Source organism: Dermacentor albipictus, chromosome 7 (genome assembly GCF_038994185.2).
Source record: "Dermacentor albipictus isolate Rhodes 1998 colony chromosome 7, USDA_Dalb.pri_finalv2, whole genome shotgun sequence".
Taxonomy (NCBI): Eukaryota; Metazoa; Arthropoda; class Arachnida; order Ixodida; family Ixodidae; genus Dermacentor; species Dermacentor albipictus.
In genome coordinates this window covers 5,468,852-5,493,404 of record NC_091827.1, presented here as the reverse complement: position 1 = coordinate 5,493,404, position 24,553 = coordinate 5,468,852, and the positions used below count along the sequence as shown (strand labels likewise).

Genomic DNA, 24,553 nt, shown 5'->3' with positions numbered 1-24,553 from the left:
TTCACCATTTAGCTCACTGTTGTTGCCATTTGCTGCATTCTTTTGTTTGAATATACTTTACTGTGCGCATTATTAGTCCATGTACCACACTATATCTCGCCTGCCTTCTTTACAGGTACATAAGCACGTAGTGCTGGACGAACTGGGGCACTTTGAGGAAGAAGTTGGACAGCTCCATCCGTTGACGTTTCGTTTGGAAGTCCTTGAGAATGCATTCTCACTTCTCTTTGTAAGCCACGTCAACTTGCGAAGAGATGCGAGTGACGACGAAGATGCCACCGACGCGGAAGATGATGCCAGAAGCGATGAGCATCTTTCAGGTCATTCACCCGTGGAAGTGTCACTGACCCCAGATGCACATGACACAGAATCGGATGGCGACATCTCTAAAAAAAACACTGAGAATCAAGCTGCTAGCACCTATGGTTTGTTTGTTTACTCGTTTTTATAGACGGATCACTTTTCTGGTAAGGTGCGTCATGATCAGGAAGTTTTGTCACAAGAAAAGGCTGTGAGGTTATATATAATTGCATTCTTCTTGCAGTATTTTATCATTTTCTTTTGTTAAACACTCTGAGCTGTTTTCTTCTGAAACACTTGGAGCACTGGAAGTTACAAACAGAGATAAGGGGGCTCAAAAAGGCTGGCTAACGTTTTGATAGAGGGACCTATCATGACGAAGATAGGCCTCCCTATCTAAATGTTGGCCAGCCTTTCTTAGGCACTTTATTCCTGTTTGTGACTTTTATACCATAGTGGGCTACTCAATCCATCGGCCCCCTTCCTGATTTTGAAGCATGGTAGGCTTTGCAAATCTTGCTTTAGCTGCCTACATTGTAGCATTACGACATGACCACATTTTCACTGAACATTCCGCAGGCTGTATGTTAGCATGTTTTCATAAGATCACAAAATTACCCAGATTTAGTTATGTGTCTGCTTGTGCTGTGTTGCTCTAAAGCTAACAAAAATCGACCATTTTTCAGTGTGTATAAGGTATTACAAGGAATGCGTGAACATGATAGAAAAATTTGCTCGAATGGCTCACTCGATATGGAATTATTATTATCTATTACATACTGCAGACCCTTGGGTCCAAGCAGGAGGGTAGTTTTAAAAAACAGTCATAATACAAAAAACGACAGTACAAACTGTTTGAAGAAACAACTTAGATAATAAAACACAAAATGTCAACAATGGAATCTGTTTAAAGATTAGTGTAATAAGATATAATACAACTGAGTAAAAAACAATGATGGAATCTGTTTCTAGATTGGTGCAATAATAGTTCTACAATAACAGATGTGAAATGGTGCAACAGTGATACTTCGGTGTGGTAGGAGAGACTAAGAAGATGTCTGGATTAATTCATTCCAATCTAAGACCGTGCGCGAAAAATAGTGTCAGGTGCAGATTTGCAAGCTCAATACTCTGCCAGAGGCCATGTTCTATGGGAAGTTGAATGCAAAAGTGCGTGTGTTCCCTTTGAAGATCTGGGAGAGATCGAAATCAATTTGTAGTCCTTTGACATGGCAACCTTTTTATGCAGGGCGTATCTTTAAGATACAAAAATCATTGAGCCAGTGGTGGTCACTGGTCTGGTTATTGTTATCACTACTTTGTGCCTTCCTTATCTCTTGCCCCATCAGTGTCAGCAACCAGCAGCGTAGTTAAGGAGACAAGTGACTCACTCTCGGGCAAGGGCAGCACAGCAAGCAGCAATGCAGCCACTTGGATGGCTACAGGCTTCGTGGGATTCTTGTGCCCTCCTTTCCTGGTGCCCAGCATGCTGGCCTCTCTGTCCACTGCTGTCCTGGCCACACAGGCAGAGCTGTTCAACCGGTCGGCTCAGAGGACGGCCACAGTAAGGAAGCACAGCTGCTTCCTTTAGACAGCAGTGTGTTTTAGCCTCACATGGTCATATCTCATTCCACTTTGAGTCGGGTATTATATATGGCTTGGTGCTGGCTTGGTAGTTTGCCACCAAACTAGCACACGCTAGTTTGGTGGCCAAACTAGCGTGTGCTAGTTTGGCCACCAAGTCAAACAGGAATAGCAATAATTTTCGTTTTGAGATGTCGCCAGCATGGTTGTCAGCTGTCTCGCTGGCACTTCATGAAACCAAAACTAACGAAGCCTAGTGGCACACATTGACTGTACATTCATCTATCTGTAGCAAGAGCATGAAAATGGTCAAGATATGGACTGAGATTTTGCTCGACACCTTCCACTCTATTGTATGCCTCTTTTATCATTCACTGTTCATGGCCGGCTGATTCTGCTGATAACGTATGTGGAGCGTCACTCTGACCACTGACCAAGTGCAAAAAGAGTGATAAGGAATAGCCTAAAAGGCACTGCTAGAAAATCACGGCCATAGAATGTCTAGGCCAAGGGCAAGCATATATGCGTACAGCAACACATGTTGACAAACTTAGGCCATATTCATGAACGATCACTTTCGAAATATGCTTTCGTTTTCGCAATACTCCACATGACTGGCACCGGATGTGTCGACGGACGGCAGTGTTTCTGTGTAGTGATAAGATATTGTGCTTGGCACATAGTCAAGAATGCCGTCGGTGCTAGACACCGATGTGTATTGTGCTATAGTCACGCAAAATTGAAGGTATCTCCAAAAGTGACGATCCAAGAATACAGCACACCTTTTGGGGCCATAAATCCACCTACTTTTGTGCGAATCCAGTATTTCAGACTTCTGATTATTCTGCCATTTCGATAGTCCCCCTTGAGTCCGAATTATAGGTCAGTGACTGCATATTATGAGAATGCCATCAAATGTCATTTCCAGTTCCTACTATTTCACAGTTTGTATTGTACACTCATAAAAAATTTTTTGCTGCACCCTTTGGGGCTTATTTTGTCCTGCAACAATAATCGTTATCTGCCTTGCTTGTGTTTCCTTTCTTGGAAACTCTGCGCTTTGTGCTACTTTTTTGTCAAGAATGATATGTCGCGCTGAAAATGCGCATGCCATTCGTGACCTGAAAGTACCAAGCACGCAGTGTTAAAAAAAAAAGACACCGAGATAGATGACGATTATTGTTGTGGCAGAAGATAAGGTCCACAGGGGGAAAACCTTTTAAAGAGTGTACCATGTATAGTGGAGGACACTGAAACTACCCTCTTTGGCATCAAGAATAAAGGGAACTGAAGGGCTAAATTTTTTGCTAGTTACAACCACGTGAAGCCAATAGACAATGAAACCAAGGAATGCATAGTATAAGTCAACTGTTGTTTTTAATCTGTGGTGTACTTGCTGTATAGAATAAGTTAGTAAGGCAGCTGCACTATGCAGCGTAACATCATAAGTGAACTTTCTTGCACGCTTTCAGTGCGAAGAGGTCTAATGTGGTGCTGCGGCGACAGCAGGGTCAGGCTTGAAAGCACTTAATGACATTTGTTATACTGTTCACATATTGTGGCACTGCTGGGCAGTGGCGATGCATAGAAAACAGACAGCTTGCACACAATATTTTCTAGCATTTTGATGATTCTTATTATTTTTCTATGCTTCTAAACAGTAGGCATCAGGGGACATTATTTAGTTAGTTATCTTGTTGGTTAATAAATGATACTCCCAATCTCACAGGAGACCATAGCAAGGATGGCACACACATGGGTATCATTGTTCTCACACTTATGTCCGTTTCATTTTTCAGACCTTGAAAAAGAACATTCCTACATCACATTTGAGAATTGTTATGAATATGGAATTTTCATATTTTACATTACATAGCCGATTTGTAAGTTTGGTGAGGCTGGTCAAAGTGCTGTTAGGTCTGCCTCTTACCCCTTTTTACAGATAGCAAATTGTGTGAAAACTGAAATGAAATTTGAACTTAGTTTAGTTTAATTTTGTTGTCCCAGGCTTCAGGTGGTGGAGACTCGTTGCCTCAAGAGCCACCTGTGTCAGCCTCAATCAGCTGGGAAGAGCTTCCTTTTCGGTTGGACCAGCTGCGCAAGCATGTAGCTGAAGCCCAGTGGCGGTATGAGCTGGTCACTTCTTCAGAACCAGCGCCAGAGGCGGACCCACCTGTGCCACATCTCAGTCCACTTGACATCCTCCAAGAAGGCCCCAAAGGTGTGCTGTCAATTGCTAGTGCTCATATTAATCACTGTTACACATTTAATTACTACAACATACCTTGAGAGCCAGACTAGGAGCCTCTTGCTTTGATGTAACAGTGACTTAGACTACTGGATCACACGAACGAAAGGTGTCTTTTTCAAGCAAAGCCTTCTTTGCCTACCTCCCTGTAATTTGGCGCATTGTCAGAGTTGTGGCGATGGTGATTGTCGTTGGCTGTCTTGCCAAGTAAAAGCTGCAGGGGGAGACAACCTCTTTTGCAGCGTTTCCCGTGACTTGGTGCCAGACTTGTTGGTGTATATGGCTGACAGTGCTTCTAGCGCTGTGCCAAACTTGCCATGCTCACACACTGCCAGGAACACTTTCGGCAACCTACTCTGGCATGTCCAGTGCTGAGTCATGAAATCTCACAAGTGATAGTATCATCGGAAGTGATTACTCGAAAATGTCACCACTGAATAAGATAAACCACCTTGGTGATGACCGTTGCACGGCACATTCATTGCCGACATCTGCTCCATGTTTCTTATTGTGATGCGCTGTTTTATCTTGCCAACTCATCAAAGCTTCACTTACATCAATCCCTACAGTGTGTGGGATCTGCATGATTTCTCCCCCCTCACCTCCTTGCTTTCCAAGCACAAGTTTAATAAAGGTAGTGAAAGTTCAAACTTTCTTTACTAGTACAGCATCACATGGGTTGCTAGCTTCAAATTTACAAGCACACATGCATAAGCAAGACTATGAGCTTTTATGAAGTCTTTGTGGAATATTCCAAGTTTCAGCTTATCAAGCCACTGATTTGAGTACTACAGTGAAACCTCGTTACTGTGAACACCACTATAACGAACTTTTCAGATTAACGAACTTTTCAGAAATCTTCTGCTGACTTATTGTTTCAATGTAAAAATATTTCATTACTACGAACTTAAGAATACCAAAATTTTCAAAATAATGATCGTTATTCAGTTTCTCTGTGATGTTAACGATGCCTCAGCACTACAAACTAATATTTCGAAATTTGGAGATTTTTAGATTTCCCTGTATCCTTCACGGCAGCTGCAGCAGTAGGCTAGCAGACGACAAGGCGCAGACAGTGGACGTCGCAGTGCATGGGTTTGGGAAACCTGAGGCGGCATCTGAGAAAATAAAAATATGGGTGAGCAGAGGCGACAGCGCATCAAATATTGCGAGTCCATGCTCCGCCCAGAAAAGTGTCGCCTAGCAATTAGAGTGTATTAGACAATGGTCGAGTGGGCTGAGCAGTACTACCCAGCTGAGGCGTCGCTTGTGGAAAAATTGTGCTAGGGCGCTGCGAGCGAACTAAATTGGGGAGGAGATGCACTTCGCGGCATATTCAACATGATTTCACTGCTGGCGCTGAGACTGATTGCACGCGTATGCTCTTATTATGGTGCTTTATTTCAACTGCAAATTTAAACTGAAACCTTTTTGCTACATATACGTATTTGAGTCATGGGTTATACAACACGACGTCTTAAATTTTACTGTTGTTGTGAAGTGCATCATCTGCTAGCAAACGCGGGTTCGTTGCGCATACGCTGGCAGACTCCTTGTTTTTCTTGCAGAAAGTAAGTGGAGTAAATATTTATAGTTTTACTTGCTTTGGTATGCCTGTGACTCTTGTCGGCTGGTACCAATTGTAGTTTTAGCCAGGTGAACTACTATTTTTAACACTGTTTTCTAAAAGTAGCACATAATTTTTGCCACTGAAGCAATCTATCTGCAACATGAAGCTACATAAGAAAATTTGATTGGCATCATGTCATTTTATGCAGGTTTCTTGTTGGTGGAATGTTGATCAGGGACAATGATAAAAGAAAACAGTATTATAGTGAAATAAACCAGGTTTATTAACTGCGTGGCACGAAGAGATGCAGATGACCAATGCACCTCTAGGCACATCTAAGGGTACATAGACATATATATCCACGACATATATCTAACAGAAAAGTTATCAAATATTCTGAATGCTCTGATTGAAAAAGTGAGAATTGCCAACTGAGATAAGCTTGTTTCATTTAAAAGCTGCAGCAGCCCCAGGTGAACCAATCATCTTTCCGAGGAAAGGAATCAAGGAAATTATTGGACTTTAATATGAACAACAGGGTTAGGGAAAAGATGGTGCCTATGTACTCAGACTTAGGAAGACCGGGAAGTATTTACCAATGTAATCTCCATGGCTTGTCTGGAGATCTCCTTCAACGTGCCAGCAGATGAAATGAAGTAGAAACGTATAGTCTAATCGAATGGCATTTGCTATTCAGGTAATTTTTGACTTCAGCATTCACTATTAAAAATTGTCGAATAGCCATTTCTGTTCGAATGTAATGCAAAACAGCACTTTTGAAATCTCTAAGGTGAGGGGCAGATGCAAGTGAGTAGTCTTATTCCAAATGATTGTGCTGCTGGAAAGGAGATCTCAAGCCATGACTGTTGCGCAGAGGTGCACCAGTTCCTGAGGGAATTAGGGTCCAGGTGCTAATCGGTTCTGCAGAACAAGCTCCTAGCTGTCATTTATTTATGGATACTATATAATATAATATTTATATTTATAATATATAATTTTATATTACGTATATACAATAAAAGTTTTGGGGCAGCCTGTAATTATGCTAACTTGATTCATACAAGGAAAACATTTTTTTGACAGTATCACCATGTTTGGAACTTATTAAAACAGGGTGCCCAATGTGGTACCACAGTTATCTTCTTCAACAAATACAGCACATCTACAAATATCTCTACATGTATGTGAGGCATGCCATTCCTTTAATTACTTCATTATTGTCTTATGATAGTGTACCGGATAACTGAAAGCAGCTGTTTATAACACAGAAGTTGCTTAGTTAAGCAGACGTACAGTTGGGAATGGCATTACATTTAGGTATGAACATAGGTATGGGCATAACACGTATTTCTCAGAAATCATATTCGGGAATGATTTCTTTCGTTTACGCCCCTAGGAAAAAACCAACGGACGCAGCTACCTTCTTATTTTTTTTTTTAATTAAGCAAATTTTGGTGTTTTACGTCTGGTGATATGATTACGAGGCACCTTGTTCTGTTCGAACCACGTGGGGTTCTTTACCGGGCACCTGAATAGAAGTACAGCCAGACCCACTTATAACGATACATATTTTAACAATATATCTGTTATAACAATGAGAAGCTGCTGTGCCATCAACCTTTGTATGTTTTCCATGGTAGAATAATCCGCTTACTACAATGCGCTGATGCCGCATTATTGGTTATAATGGTGAAGAACTGCTGGGTGTCTGAGCCGAAAGGTAGTGAAATGAGATTAGAAGTTGAAATTTCTCGAACAAATAATAGTTCTGTGGAACAAGGTTCAGCAATGCAGTATTGAGAGTACCATTGTGCCTGGTTGCTCTTACTCTTTCTGTAGGTAGTCCAGTGCAGCATAAAGCCAGAAGGAAGCCCAAAAAGCACCGCCGCCGATCCTCACTCGTGTTGCAACGAGGTGACTGCACTGTTATCGAAAAAATGCTGGCCAGCTTCGAAGCTTTGCTGAAACACTGTCTCTGGCATGGAAATTATGAGAAGGCTGAGCAAGTGGTCCAGGTAAAAAGAATCTGCAACTCTAGGAGGAGGCTTTACCGTGTGCCCTCCTGATTCATACTACTGCAATGTGTGCGATGTGTATATACTGTCTTGTTAAGAAACTACTGAAACAATTTGCAATAGCTAAAGCCTGTTTTTTATAAAACTTAGAATGAAAGGAACTGCAGTAGCGAGTGCAGGCCTCCCCTGTACCCAGTGCTGCTGACATGGAAGATGCATTAGCAAGGCACGAATACTATGTACCTTGGTGTTTGCTGTGGCATGGTACCATTATGGTGGCTATAAAAGTAGGTGTGCCAACTGACCCCGTCTGGAGTGTAGTTCACCACTTCGCATCATGATGCAAAAGTGGTGTCACGCTCAGTAGAATGGTACTGAGCAGCGCATGTTATCTGGTAATGTCATCAACAAATAAAGCATGCAGAGTTAAAAATTATAATCTGTAGCTGTTAATTTGTGCAGTGAGGAGCTATACGTCTCTGTTATTGCATGTTTAAAAATTGCTAAGAAATGTGGACGCTTCCACGGCAAAAAAGTAAGTGGTGAGGTTAGCGGAAGGTCATCACCAAGGCCGTCACTGGAGGTTGTACCAACTAGTCGTGGTACTTGTGCCTCGAAGGAGATAAACATGTACACTTATTTTATCACTCTGAACTGCAGTTCAGGGAGCCTAAAGCAGCATTGTTCTCAGCACCAACAAGAGCAACAGTGGATACCAATTGTCTGCTAAGTAGGCTTTTAAGAACAGTTTCTCAACAGCTATTTCACCTACGTGGTTGACTAAGAGCAGGTTAATCCAAGATACACTAATGTGGTGCTTCCACTCATCTCTGTATGATGCATGACAAAAAAAAAAAAAATAAAAGAAAGAAAAAGAGCAGAACATTCTTTGTAACTGTGATGGCACAACGTGATTAAGACTGCAAATTTATGCTCTGAGAGATCACATCAATCTGAGAACGAAGCCTGGGCAAATTGCTACAACTTCAAAATTTCTATGCCGGCACTTGCGAAGCTCATCAGCATGTACGCAAGTCTTACCTCATGCTCATTGGATCTGGCAATGGAAGGTTCCACGACTACTGCGTTTTCTCTTTGTGAGAAATTAAACATCACCCTAATAAAGTTCTATTGGAGGTATGTGTATTTCTATGCATGGAACCGATGGCTGTACCATAACTCTGCAGGAAAGGTAAGTTCACTTGTTGGAGAAATAAACAAAGGTTGCCAGCTGAAGTGTCAAAAGTAATAAGGATTTTTTAGGAAACATTAGAAAAAGCGAAAGACATCAATACTTCATTATATGGGAGCAATAAGCTCAGCTCCAAATGCAACATCCTTGCTCCAAATGCTTATTACCTGACATGATGACTAAGTGGTTATCATTGTGCCGCTAAGGATGACGACATTTGTTCAATTACCTGCCATGGCAACTGCATTCCAATAAGGTCAGAATGCAAAACACTAGTGTACTTGGGTTTAGGTGGACGTTAAAGAACCCTAGAGGTTTGAAAAGTAATCCAGAGTTTGCCACTGTGGTATCTATCAGAGCCCGTGTGTTATTTGTTTCTAGGCATTGACTGTCATGTATTTGTTTGATTCGGATGATACTTGGCTGCATCAAATTCACACACGCAAAAAAAAATGATATACTGCTCCGCTGCTTAAAACTCCAAAAGAACTCTACACTTGTTCAAAATCGCTATAACTGCAGTGCCAGGTTCTTGCATATAAGCAAGAAAAATAACTCTAGCATTTCGTCTTTTTGGAAAATAGCAGAATTTCTCATCCAGCTTTCCTTGCACTGCTCCAAACGGTATTTGAAGCATACATTATAGCTGAAAATAGTGACACCAATATCCTCACTATGTCTACACTGTTTACAGACGACATGCGCAGGAGCACTGCTCTACAGCACCATTTTTGCATCATGATGTGGAGGAGTGGCGAATTACGCTCATGCGGCACACTTACTCCTCTAGCCACCATAGTATACTGGTGCGATCTACCTAGCGTGCGTTGGCCAATTGATTGCTTTGTCTCCGCACATGGAGGTTCGGACAGAACAACACAAACCAGCGTGCTATCACAAGTAAAAATATATTTAAGTTGAAAGCTGTAGAAACCTTTGTAACATCTTGTGTATTTGACGTTTTTATTCATCTTCTGGTGCGCACGTCATTTTGCCTATTACGTACTAACATTCTGGACGTGCATGTTGAGTGAACAACTAGATGAACAGAAATGAAGATTCGTTACCCTAACAACAGTGCTTTTTTAACTTCTTTTGGGCAGGTTCTTAAGCTCGAGGGAACTCATGATGCCCAGGAGCTCCAGTTCAGCCGTCACTTGGAAGAGGTCACTGGAAATCTCAATAATATCTCCGCTCCTGCCAACCGCTCAGCGTATTGCACCTTGCCCATTCCTACTTCCCTTATCAGCCAAGCTGCACAGGAAGGCCTGCACCTTACCATGGCCACTGCTCTGGTTGATCGACGTCTCTGCTCTGATGGGGTCCCCACCATACCTGAAGCTGAGCTCCTAATCCGCAACAGGCCCAGCTCATTCAGCACCAGCTCGGAGGGCTTGACCGTCGGAAACGGCCATCTAAACATTGCTGGTGGAAACATAGTTGCGCGTAACTTCGCGCAGGAATACGGTAGTGGTGGCCCTCATGTTGCAGCTGTGGCAGACTTGGCACTCACTGCTGATGTTCCTCGTGATGTGGCAGAGCGCCTACTGGCGCTTGCAGTCAGCAAGCGTGAAACTGAGACGTCAGGAAACTTGCATGGTCGAGTTCCACGCCTGACAACTACTTTGGAAGCACTGCGACGGTTCCTTCAGGAGGCCAATGAAAACGACGGCATTGTCGGCGCTGTAGGGTGCTGCACAAAAGATGAAGAGATATCGCTCAAGACATTGCTTGTTGGATTTGTGGATGAATTTGATGCGGAGAAACTGCACAAGCAGCGAGCAGCATGGCGTCAGATAGAATCCCTGTATCATAAGGTACTTGCATCTTCCATATTCTTGTTCTCTTAAGACTTCTTGTAGTTTGGTTCTCTGTAAGCTTGAGCCATTACACTCCTCAGTGTAACATGATTACAAAATGTTGTTGCACCACTTCTGTGTCACCTAGTTTCAGACAGCTGAAGCTTGATTTTCCATACTGCTTTTTTCTTTTAATGTGTAGTACCTGGAGTGGTACTGCAATAATAAAAGGGTAGTTTACTGGTCCCAAGCAATGTTTTGGAAATCTTTTGAGAAAGTGTAAATGTGTCATTACATTGCACTGAAGCCTAGGGCTTATATGTTCACCAGGCAATGTGTCTAAATTGTTAAGTAAAAAGAATTGCTGTTCACTGGGCATGTTTTCCTAAGTACTAAGCATACACTGGCTAACCTTGGAGACAGTATAACAAAAGACACAAGGGATTCATCTTGGTGCCATTGCATGGTGTTTATTCTTGCAGTGGTAGTAATGTGATAGAGATACCATAAATGACAAAATAAGTGCTGCATTCAATCATATTGCAGTAAGGTAGAAAGATGGGTGAGTTGGAAAGGATGCATACTTATTATTCAGTGTGAAAACAACGAACGACACAGAGGTAGGAGGATGAGTGCTTGTCCTGTGTCCTTCGAACTCTAACTAACTGTGTCTTTGGTGGTTTTCGTGCTGATTATTATGTATGCATATAACTGTAGTTGTGCTGTTTCATTACCGGCTAACTACTGTCAGTGGTGCGTAATAACTGCTGTGGTAAAGACATACATAAATCATAAAGCCAAGTGGAGTAGGTAGGCAGCATTGGTATATCAAGGTCGTAAAGAGTTAAAAACTAAATTTGGGGGTATTGTGTGCCAAAATTACGATCTGATTATGCGGCATGCTGCAGTGAGAAGATTCCAGATAAATTTTAACGATCAGGGATTCTTTAAGGCACACTTAATCTAATTACGTGATTGTTTTTTAAATGGCCCCCATCCCGCCGCGGCCAGGATTGAACCTGTGATCTCGAGTTCAGCAGTTGTAAAGAGTTGGTAGACAGTATCATAAGGGCATAATAAAGCACACAGTTGACCATGAAAGGGAGAGTAAGTTTTTGTCTATGAGTAATCATTGCATGATAGGATATCACAATCCTACAGCATTACAGTCACTCTGATGTAGCATGATCTGTGAGGTTATCATTTTTTTTGTACTGTTTTTGTACTTTGGCGTACTCTGTCAAGTATCCTAATCCTTATTTCCTAATCAGCATGGTTTCCGCTACCACCTATTGTGTACTATGCACTTAGCAGAGTTTGTCTATGATACTGCGCTGGACGTCAACCAAATTGTGCAGACTGGTACGATTTTTTTGGATTTAAAAAATGCATTTGACGTTGTGTCACACAATCTGCTGCTATACAAGTTGTCCTGCCTTTGCATTCCAAGCTCGCTTCTTGGCCGGATAAAAGATTCCCTGCACGTGTGTGAGCAGCAGGGGGACTCCACAAGAGATCAAACATGCCTGTCCGCTTGATATTTTTGTTTTGTCTGTTTTTTATGTCGTGTAGAAATATTCAAACTGTATGGAACCTAAAATTTTATTCCCGAAAAGCGTTCCTAGCAAGCCAAAAAAATACTTAAAGGTGGCGGTGCGAGCATCCTCCTATTGCTTACCACAATATTTTTCAATCTTACGGCCAAATTAAATGCAAACTAAAAACGTCAGAAAACTTTTCTGCTCATTTTAAAAATATGCGGATGCTTAAGCTTCGCTTTTGAGAGAGGAACGCAATAGATTTCAAAGATCCCTGACTGCTTGTCATGCTTCCCAGCAACTGCAGCTTTCTTGCGGGTGCACAGAGGCAAGCTCAATGGTGTTGTTGCAAGGAACTGAGCGGGATGCACTGTGTGGAAAAGGGGTTTGTGTTTGAGTTTGTGCATACCAGAAATATGTTTTCTGGTATATTCAAATTAAACTATGACACTATCATGTCTGTGGGTTGTGTTTCGGTCGTACTTTTTGATTTTTTCTGACATATATTACTTTGAGGAATTCAATTAATTCAGTAACGCCTCTGTGTCATCCGGAAGCCTGTGTAGTTGTGGTTCAGAATGAATTTTTGCCAAGTGACGTCCGATGTCAACATCAGATTTTTTTCAACATGGGACCTTAAACACTATTGCGTTAATACGTTTCACAGTAAATTAGTTCCATGTGTTTTTTATGCTGTCCTTAAACAAACAAAAATTGAGAAAATTTCAAAGATGGTCCAAATCAGAAAAATTATGCAACTTTGATTTGACTTGGCGCATTTTCTATTTCACATAGAAACTTTCAAAAAGTGTCAAGCATAGAATGTTCTCTTTGCAGCATTTGTGCAATATATTATTTTCCTACATGAAACACAAGAGAAGAAAACAATAGTTAAGTTTTAAAAAAAGAAAACTCATTTAAAAAAATAAAAGAACTCTCGTTCCAATTTAAAAAAATTTTTGGATGGAAATTTGCTTTGTCGGGCAAAATGTGGGTGCGATAATATGTTTCCTCATTTGCTTTATGCACAAAATGTAACGGGCCAAAGTGGCCCGTGTTGAGCGTGCTGGCTTCAGTACCTTTGCTGGTTATCTATCAGTTTACATTGTAAACAAATCTAGTTTTAATTTCTTCGCTGCTTCGTAACTTCGCCCTAGCAGCTTGTTTTCAACAAAAATGTATTGTCAGATTTTATTTGTGTCTAGCTTATGCGGGGGTGGGGGGCTGTAGCCCTCTTAAGTGGTCATGCACGCTGAATTTGCAGCTTACAAGCTCTGTGGACATTGCCCTTACGCCTCCATTATTTGCTTGTCAACAGCATGCAAGACACCGCGAGTGCATGTTGTGGCTGAGTTTGCCAAAACTACACAGTAAATCACCTGTAAACATCACCAATGCAAGCTAATCCATAAGTGACAGAGTGCTTCGATAATCAGCAGGTGTGCCATTACGGAGGTGCTACTTCACTGCCTGTTCCCCATTTCTTACGTGCAATGGCTACTGGAACCTTCTTCGGCACCACCGCGTGCAAGTCACACTGTGGCTTTCTAAAAACCTATCCAAGTCATTTCCCGAGCCGTTTATTTGTTTCCCGTTATCGCATACTTTCCATGTCGCTCATGGATAACATCTTTCTGTCTTACCTCGACCTTCATCTCTGCGTTACAGCTGCCCGAAAAAGTGCAGTGCGGCATGACTCAGCCAAAGGCTACCATTTTCACAATGAAAAATATTAGGCGGCCTTGTTCATAAAACATGAAACCGTGAGATGAATGTGTGCGTGCCCACCCATCCACCCACCCACCCACACACACACGCACGCATGCACGCACACACACAAACACACACACACACACACACAGTAGAAAAAAAGAAGCTGGATTAGCTTGTAGCGGCAGCAGCATCGGCGTCGCACGAAGGATGACGTAGACGCTCGCGTCTACACGAGGCTCGAGCGGCTGGCACGCTCCGGCACGGGCTAGCGTTCCGAGAGAGATCATTAAAAAGAATGCTACGCTAAGCGAAGGACGGTCGGTTCTTCCTCTCCTGCGACAGCCCGAGACTCTACCGGTCTACATGGTCGCTCGTCGCCACAGTTTGGTGACCCGGAGGTTGCTCCTGTGCTGAGCTAGTTTACGGCACTCACCTACGCCTTCCGTGCGATTTCTTTGTCGCCACCCCCAAAACGCCTATGCCATCACCTGCCGACTACGTTGCCGAACTGCAAGCTTTCTTCAGCCAGATGCGCCCCGTGCCTACACGTTCACAAGAAGCAAGGTCCCCGTACGTTTCTCCCACACTCAGCTCTGCTACCCACGTTTTCGTGTGTAACTGTGCCGTGCGGAAGCCCTTGCAACCACACTACTCCGAGCCATATTGTGTTCTAGAGCGTCGTCCGACGACGTTTGTTGTCAATGTCAACGGCCGATCAGACACAATTGCCCTGGAACGTCTCAAACCCGCCTACATCGAAGCACCTGCGCCATCAGCTCCACCAGTATGCGACGCGACCCTGCTGCATCCTTCGCCGCCGCCAGTGCACGTGACACCCAAGACGAACGCCAAAACACGCCGCGTCACGTGGACTTTCCATCGTTCGTCGAACTTTCCTCCTCTCTAGGGGGGGAGCCCTCTGTAGCGGCAGCAGCATCGGCGCCGCACGAGGGATGATGTAGACGCTCGCATCTACACGAGGCTCGAGTGGCTGGCACGCTCCGGCACGGGTTAGCGTTCCGAGAGAGATCATTAAAAAGAATGCTACGCTAAGCGAAGGACGGTCGGTTCTTCCTCTCCTGCGACAGCCCGAGACTCTACCGGTCTACGTGGTCACTCGTCGCCACAAGCTCATACTTAAAGGGAAGCAGGGCAGATGGCATATAAAGGGAAATATCTTGGTGTCACATTGACTGCTGCATCAGATTATGCTGCAGATGTGAATGCAACTGCAACAGCAAGCAAGGCTTTCCATCTCCTGTACTTCTTCCAGTTAAACTACAAGCATGCGCCACAAACGCTAAAGGAAACAATATATTTTACAAATATCAGACCAATAGTTGAATATGCCTGTATGTCGTGAGACTCATTCACAAAAAATAATCGTCAATACATTAGAATGGGTACAAATATGTGCTGCTGGATTTGTATCTGGTAGCTATCAGGTGAACATTAGATGCTCAGATATTTACAGTAATCTTGGATGAAAGCCATGGTATTTGCAAATAAAGATTCTGCAATAGAAATTGCTATACCAGATATACAATGGCAAACTAGTATCTATGCCACAATATACCAATTTGAGGTTGTAACTAAACCTACAATAATGCCTTATGTACGATATATAATACATAAATAAAAAAGAGGGACATCTTTTCTCTTCTTAGGTTCGCAGCCTTCTGAATCGTCACATGCCTAGTTTGCTGTCTTCCAATTCATCATCCTCTGGCGATGAAGAATCACGTGTGGAGCTTCACCTTTCCTTCCTTGAACTGGGCAAGGCCACGGTCTCTGAGCAGAGAGCAGACCTAATGTTCCTGCCCACTGTCAAGTTTGACTTCCTCCGCTCTGTGTATGCCCATGCCCGACAGCTCCACAAGGCCATCCGTGAAGCCTCGCAGCAGTCAAAGACAAAAAGTGCGTTACACAACAGCTTCTTGTGAGACTCATTGTTATAGTATGTAGCTTACCAGCATTGGTGTTCTGACAATTACTGGTTTCGTTTTATTGTATTTGGCCATGGCACGAAAACCCATGTCTGTATCTAGACATCACTCCTTTGAAGTTTGTCATGGTAATCGATAATTAAATCCCACTAGTACAGTCTCTGTCATAGTAAACTGCCCAGCACAGTAATTTAGAATAAATATGTGTAACTAATAAAGAAAACACTAAAAAAGCATCTTTATTTCATTTCTTTATCTTTTACCTTTTCATTTTCTTTTTCTAAGGGAACACGTTGAGTTTTGAACATCCACCATAATCCAGATAGCTTTAATATGTTAAATCAATTGATTAATTAAACAATCTAATATATCTATCAGTCTCTGTGTCTGTACATCTACAATCAATCAATTAACCCTATCAATCAATCAATAATTTTTGTTAGGGTGGCTAACTGCCAGAATTAAATTGCAATCAAAGGCAGAATTATTTGTGATGCTGTGAATGTTTCCTGCAACTGATACTGTGTAAAACATTTCAAGTCATATCGCTAATAGTAATAATGCACTAGCTAGCTGTTGCTGCCACTGCTATACACTTTGGGTGAGGCTGCTACTTTGCCATGATTTATATGTAGGATCTGCCATTCAATGGTTTCCGGTGACTGCAGCTTTTGTCATATGACTTGTATGTGGGACCGGGCATGCTATACTCTGTTGTGGCATGAATGTCTGATGACAGCTTAATTGCAACTTTTGCCACATCACTTGTGTATGGCACCTGGCATTCTATCGTTTGCAGTGGCAACATACCTGACAATGGCTAAACTTCAACTTTCGTCATATGACATGTGTAGCTGACTTGTAATCACTTATATAGGTTCCAGTGGCACAGGTCTCTGGTGACGGGTGAACTGCAATTTTTGTCATGACTTGTACATGCCACTTTGTGTTTTATGATTCCCAGTGGCACGGATGTCCGACGACAGCTACTTCTGGGTGCTCAGTCAGAGTCCGTCGAAATTGCTCGCACGGCTCATTCTGCACGAGGAAGTTGCTCCGTCACGGCTGGAAACCCTGGCACACCAGATGAAGCTGAACCTGGCCAATGTTCTTGCCCACGAGTGCTGTCCTCGAGTCCTGCTACAGAGTGCACACAGACCGAACACGCTGTTTTCACCAGGTATCTATTTTACCGCAACAGCAGTTAAAGAACCGGGCTGGCTGTCCATCCTTCCTGTTACTGAAGTTGTCATTATCGTGTTGTCATCGTGAGGCCACTTCCTCACCTTTAACCTAGTACAGAAAACTTCACCCACCACTGCATTGCTCATGCTGCAGACGCTCCAAACCTCGACTAACTGGCTGATGTAGCATGGCATTTTAAACCACAAAGTGGTACCTGTAAGTGCACCTCTGTTCTGTTTAAGGAAGCAATTAATGACAAACAAAACACTAAAATAAGGCAAAATAAAACAGTAAGCTTAGTGTCAACTGGGATTATGGCATATTTAAATAGGACATCACATTAAATGCGTGCAGGTGAACACGAACAGGTTGAAAAAAACAATTTAAGAGATTATAAACAAAATCACACAAACCATGTATTCCAATATGACTTTGAACTCATGCAGAATAGCAGTATACTTGGAGCGAACATATGTTGCCAGCAAATTAATAGGTGTATTAAAAAAATGAGAGACAATGAAAAATGTCTTGCAATTCTTGCTTTTACTGCACTGTTGGCAGTTATATCAGTGGGCGCATGTTTTCTTTTCCCTTACTGTAGTTAAAGGTTGTTTTCTCGAGGGTAAATTGACTACTTAAAAGTAGAGGTGTGCGAATGTGAAATGTTTCCTAATACGAATCGAATACGAATACTTAGCATCAAATATTGAATAGATTATTGAATAATGATATGCACATGGATTTATTAGCAAGTTAGTTTATTTAAACATGTTGGCATATTGCAGTTATGTTGTCATTAGCAAAACAAATAAACTAGTAAGCCGTTATATTAACATGTGTATTTAGCTCATGTTAGCTTTGAAAAATTGAGTAATTTCCGCTGGTTGTCTGTTCTCATTAACCTCTGCCTTATTGCACTGGATCAATTTCCCATAAACTCAAAGCCATCTGACCCTGTACCAGCTGTCACTCATCGCAGTTGCTGTCAAGCAGGACTGGGGGTGGAGTCTGTATAAGAGTGCACCCTCAGTGTTTGGTAACCCATGCATCTTGATACTTCTAGGTTGGCTTTTGTGCAAAGCTTAGGCATCCTGTGGCTAAGCGTGTTTTAATGCGCTAGCATTAAGGGGTCCCGTGTTGCAAAGAATCCCATGTCAGCGTCGAACGTCGCTTGACGAAAAATATTCCAAACCACAACTACACAGGCTCTCCACGTGGCATAGAGGCGTTACTGAAGTAATCGAATTCCTCAAAGTAAAATACATCAGAAAAATCGAAAAGTACGATCTAAACACAACCACAACAACATGATAGCACAACACAATGTTGAAGATGTTGACGCTGTTAGAAGACACGAATACGTACGTTCAACTTGACCGGGATCCAACACATAAGGTGCAAAGAGACTACCAGAAGCTTTTGGCCGATGTCTTTCGTGTGGTCCCCCCTGAACGCAAGTCACTGTATTTCACATTACTTTGTCATAATGGTTCGGCCCCTGCTCTTTATGGCCTCACCAAGATTCACAAGCCAGGCATTCCCATGCGTCCAATTGTAGATTTTACGCGTTCGCCCCTGCACAAGCTATCAGGATTTTTACACTGTGTCATTTCGCCCCTTGTCGGACAACGTGCCACTCACATACGCAATTCCTACAACTTGATGGACAAAGTCCGTGACGTCGTACTGGATAAAAATGACATCTTGGTCTGTTTTGACGTGAAATCGCTTTTTACTAGTGTGCCAACGGAACTGGCCGTGGATGTATGCAGTACTGCTCTGGAGTCGGATGCAACTCTACCTGAGAGATCGCCCATTGATGCACCGGACCTGGCTCGGCTGTTACAGTTCTGTTTATCAAACACGTACTTGACGTTCCAAAAGTGTTTCTACAAACAGGTCCAGGGAACGGCTATGGGAGCTTCTATATCGGTAACCGCCGCTAACTTGACAATGGAAGCACTTGAAAGTCGAGCCCTCTCTTCGTTCAGCCCTGCTCCGAAGGCATTCTTTCGCTACGTGGACGACTGTTTTTGCATCATTCACAAAGAAGCAGTTCAGTCGTTCACTTCACACCTAAATAGCATGGAAGCAGCGATCCAGTTCACGGTAGAAGAGGAAGTCGACGGCAAGCTTCCGTTCCTTGATATGCTGATTGAAAGAAAGGGGCCTACTTTGTCGTTCGCAGTTTTCAGAAAGCCAACTCACACAGGACACTACTTGCATTTTGGCTCCTTACAACCTGCTTCCCACAAAAGGGCAGTGGTTTCGACGCTTCTATGACGCGCGGAGAAAATCTGCAAGAGACAAGAAGACTACGCAGCTGACGTAAGCGTGGTACGGCGGGAACTATCAGCCTGTGGTTACCCGTGCTCTTTCTTGAATGCTGTCGAACGAAAAATGGCACGTCCACAGTTACCCTATGCTGCCTCTAGTCAAAAGCGCGCCGGAATACCATGTATCCCGTCCACAAGTGAAGCTCTAAGCCGTATTCTGCGTTCATACAATGTTCAAGTGGCACACATTCCAAACCAGAAACTACGGCAATCACTCGTCAATGTTAAGGACAAATTACGAAAAGAGAAATACCCAGGTGTTCTGTACATTGTCCCATGCACGGATCGCGACTACGTGTACATTGGCGAAACTGGTGACTTTGAAAGGCGTCTTCAACAGCACAATTATGACGTCAAAAAAGAAAATGTGAAATCCTGTGCTTTGGCTGAGCATGCCACTTCAAGCCGCCACGCAATCGACTGGAGGAAGGCACGTGTCCTTGCCAGGGAAAAAGGGCTATCTCGACGCCTTTATCTTGAGTCTCTCATGATTCAGACTATGCCACACACTCTGAACAGGAGCGATGGCAATCTGCCGTCAGTGTAAGGGCGCTGCCTGCCTCACGTGTTCAAGACTATTTAAGCGAGCTGCTCGAGCACCTTTGTTTATTTTACCTGTGAACAAGGCTCCCGTGTGGGAGCCGAAACGTCTTCTTTTCTTTTAAATCTTTATTTGGTCGGCGAAGTGCGCCGGGTTTTTGTTTACCTTTTAACCATGTTTCATCCCGACCAGACGGGCTTCCGTCAAACGCTGAACTTCAGATTAGATAGAAATGAACCCTAATAAGCTCGTTTGCTCACAGCCAGCAATATATTTGATTTGTTTTGAATATTCATCATCATCAGCCTGGTTGCACCCACTGCAGGGCAAAGGCCTCTCCCATACTTCTCCAACTACCCCAGTCATGTACTAATTGTGGCGATGTCGTCCCTGCAAATTTCTTAATCTCATCTGCCCACCTAACTTTCTGCTGCCCCCTGCTACGCTTCCCTTCCCTTGGAATCCAGTCCTTAACCCTTAACCCTTTCGCTGTTGGACCTTTCTGGCCGTGACGCACCCCCAGTGTCAGCTTGGTTTCAGGGAACGAGCATAACACGGAATGAACATAGCAATTTATTATTGATTATGATTGGTATACAAATAACATAGCCAATGCAATATGCACATTTCAGTGTTCTGCAGCTGTTATTAGTAAACATCATCATCATCATCAGCCTGACTATAACATCCGTTCAACATCCGAATCTGACGATGCGGAACTCATCTCTTCCTCGCATGAGACGCTGTCCAAGTCCAAATCCGAGCTGGGCTCGTATTCTGAATTGGAAGAGCCACCACTCCAATGAGCAGACGAAGGTCCGGCGCGCTCAGCCACCCGAAAGTAACCGCGCGCAGGGAGGATGCGCTTTCAGTCGCCCGCACAACGGAGAGAAATGGGACGTTGTGTGATCAAGAAGACAGAGCGAGAGAGGAAAAAGGCTAAAACAAAGTTCGAAGGGCTTTACGTTTACTACTGCAAGTCGGAAGCGAGGGTGCGGTGAGAGAGCGAAAGCAGCAATCGAGTCACTCTTTTCAGAGGCAACGGCACATGCGCCTGAACTTGACGCACTGTAGCAGACACACCAACAGAAGAAAAATAAAAATCTTTAAACCACCGGACATGGCAGAACAACCCTTGAACCCATAAGCACACGCGCGCGATGCATGACCCAGCGAACGCGGAGCCATCGCGCCACTCAGCAAAGAGAGAGTGGGGAGTGGCAGTCACACCGTACTCTTCAATACATGGACTAACACAGGTCGGGGTGAAAATACAAACTTGTAGAAAGAGTCAACAGATGGCGTGGCCAGTCCAGGAGTGCCAGCTTTGTGCTCATGCACGAAATTTTGAACGCACAATAGAGAATGTACCGGTGCGTCAGTGACACTGTGGAGGGGGGGAAGCACGATGACGTACTGGTACGTCTGTGACAGCGAAAGGGTTAATGACCAGCGGTTATTAACCTTAACCTTGTTAAGGTTATCTCCATGCAAATTCTTTTTTTCTGAACAAACAGCTGGTCTTCAAATAATACCACCGTGCAAGACAAGTAGTACTCTAACGATTTCTTGGCATTGTTAGAGTACTACTTGTCTTGCACGGTGGTATTATTTGAAGACCAGCTGTTTGTTCAGAAAAAAGGAATTTGCATTAGTTCCTACGCCACCCTGTGCTATGTAACATATTTCTCACGCAGATGGACAGGTCACTGGCGGATACTTTTGACGAAGCCAAGGTGCTGAAAACTTTTAGATATGTTGATGATTTTTTAATGGTTTTAAAGAAACAGGTTTCCTCATCTTACCCACAAATAGTGGAAGAAGTGTTGTGTGGTTTTAAACTACTTGGAAAAGGTTTGGACTTCACGCATGAGCTTGCCCAAGGCAACAGATTGCAGTTTTTAGACATTGACATCACCCTTAAAGACAAAAGCTTTTGCTGGAATTATCGCCCTCGTGCACAAAAAGAAATAATGCCCTATGATTCCTCCCATTCAAAGACAGTAAAGCGTGCCATTGCTCATATGTGCCTGGAAGCGTCGCTGAAGAAATCTTGTTGCCAAAAGGCAGAGGAAAGCTTTCACACCCAGATTCGAAAGTTGGAAAAGGCAGGCTTTCCAACCTCGATCTTAACCGGAGTTGCTGAAGTCGTGCTGTGAAAATTGAAGAAAGAAAGTAGAAAAAAGGCGACTAAGATGAGGTCACCAAAAGTAAAAGTAGACCGGTTGTCATCCCGTACGCCCGTAAGGTAGCGCACAATTTGAAGCATGTGGCGACAAAATATAAGGTTCCTGTGTTTCTTTCCGCCCCAAAGAAACTGGCTGGCTTGTGCGTTAAAACTGATCTCAACATGGTAAACAAAACTGAATGTAAATAGAGACATGCAGCTCCACTTGTTAAATGTGCCGTGGGAGTCGTATATCAAATACATGTACCTCTCACATGTGGAAAGAAGTACATTGGACAAAACGGCCACTGTATTAATGACCGATTAGCGGAACATAATCGGGATTTACAAAATGGCACTGGTTCTTATCTGCCGCATCATTGTAAAGCCTGCGGAGAAGAAAGGAAGATTAAGTGTGTGGCAAGGCTGAAAGAAGCGAAGGTTTTAAACAGAAGTGAGGACCAGACAGCCTGTGAACTGTTGGAGGCCTTCTATATTAAAAGAAACAGGAGCGATTGTGTTAGCGCTCCATCTATCTCCATTTATAAGAATGAAACTGCTTTTTTAGATACACGGGCGTGAGATATGTGTGTGCCTCACCTATCTTTTATCCGCTTTTTTTGTAAAAACCCTCGCGCGCATGTGTGGTTTTGCTACCTATCTTGATTTGTCCTTATATTCATTCGCATACGCGGTGAATAAACAGTTGGAAGTTGCGCCTGTCCTGTCTCGCTTGCTACGTGTTGTCTTTTTCGGCGCTACAACCCTATTCTGGAAAAAACAACTACATCGTCTAAAAAGGCTACACACGAGCGCCACTTTAGGTCAAATAAAACTGTGTCCATTATGCGTTGAAATGTGGCCGGAGCGGAACACAATCCAAAAGGGAGGACCTTAAATTGATCGAGACCGTCTGGTGTTATAAACGCCATTTCTTCTTGGTCCCGTTCGTCAACTTCAATCTGCCGGTACCCACTATGCAGATTCATTGAAGAAAAGTAACGGCCATGTTGCAGGTGATCCATAGAATCGTCACTCCGAGGAAGGGGGTAAACGTCTTTTTTTGTGATCTTGTTCAGTTTGCAATAATCGACACAGAATCGTAGTGAACCATCTTTCTTCTTAACTAATGCAACAGGTGAAGCCCAAGGATTTGTTGATGGACATCATCGTCTAGCATTTGTTTAACTTGATGACGAATAGCATCCTGTTCTCTCTGCGACATGCGATAAGCGTGTTGGTGAACAGGTTGGACGGTCGGTTCAGTGATTATTCTGTGTTTGGTTAAAGGAGTCTGCTGACCTTTGACGTGGTGGTGAAACAGTCGCTAAATGACGATAGCAGAGTGAAGAGCCTCTCCTTTTTGGTTTGGTCTAGCTGTGGGTTGACGTTGATGTGACTGGTCAAGTCCACATCGCTTGGTTCCATAATCGAGATTGTCATTACCGAAGCACAGTCGTTGGACTCGGCCACTGTTTCAAAATAGGCCATGGTGGTATGCCTCACAAAGTGCTTGTATTCGCCACTGACGTTGGTAACTAGGATGGCGGTTTGCCTATTTTGGAGCTCTGCGAGACCTCGTGCGACGCCGATGTCTCGATCCAGCAAAAAGGTGAGGTTACTTTCGGTGATGCCTATTCCTAGTTGGTCTTGTGGGCATTCAACGAAGACGACGATGCTACTTCGAGGTAGTAACGTCACGTAGTCATCGACCACGCGTAAAACTGCGCGGTGATGTTCATCCTTCACTCTAGAATCCTCAGAAACATAGTTAGAAAAAGTCACGAACAAGTCACGCAGGTTAATGATCGCCCCATACTCCTGGAGGCGTATATACAATTGCTAGTAGTGCAGCGGGGCGTGGCACTTGCGGAGACGCCGGATGCATGCGCGAGTAAGAGCAAGTGCGAGAGAGGGAATGTGGGGACTTTTTCTCCTTGAATATATGACTCTGCCTAGGTACTACGGAGGAAGTTCTTAGCACGTATTGTATGCGTCTGTCTCTAGACGTGCCGGCAAAAGTCGCAGGGCGTGGTTGTGCTGAACTTAGCATTGCAAGTTGGTGGCTGGATGTAATTATATTTATTCAATCGTGTTTCGTACTAATTGAAACAATGTGTCATTATTTCGTATTATTAGCGGCGCTTCCAGGACAGCAAAGCGGCAACGAGGACACCAAAGCTAGAACCCGGACTGGTCCGTGGGTTGGGGCTCGCCGAGGCCTGCGCGGGCCAGGGGTGTATAAGATCGGCTGCCCGCTATCGTGGACAGCCAATTTTTTTTTCTGTGAACATTCCCTGGCACGCTTCGGCCGCCGCGGCCCCAACCCACGGGTTGCTCTGCTTCCGGCTTTGATTCCCCCGCTACCTGGACATCCTGCGCCGTCTGCTTTATTATAACCTCAGGTGCTCTCCTGAGG

At 43.6% G+C, this 24,553-nt stretch overlaps 1 protein-coding gene across 2 annotated transcripts in view; it reads left to right on the top strand.

Moving 5' to 3' along the window:
- Sptz (zinc finger FYVE-type containing 26 spastizin) overlaps positions 1 to 24,553 on the top strand; it is a 149,936-nt gene that overhangs the window by 29,437 nt on the left and 95,946 nt on the right. For both annotated transcript variants that reach the window (XM_065455034.2, XM_065455035.1), the window contains exons 9-15: positions 116 to 425; positions 1,650 to 1,864; positions 3,892 to 4,105; positions 7,542 to 7,717; positions 10,013 to 10,726; positions 15,627 to 15,876; positions 16,870 to 17,085. In XM_065455034.2, the coding sequence (XP_065311106.1) occupies positions 116 to 425; positions 1,650 to 1,864; positions 3,892 to 4,105; positions 7,542 to 7,717; positions 10,013 to 10,726; positions 15,627 to 15,876; positions 16,870 to 17,085 (2,095 nt within the window). The remainder of the gene's footprint in view (positions 1 to 115; positions 426 to 1,649; positions 1,865 to 3,891; positions 4,106 to 7,541; positions 7,718 to 10,012; positions 10,727 to 15,626; positions 15,877 to 16,869; positions 17,086 to 24,553) is intronic.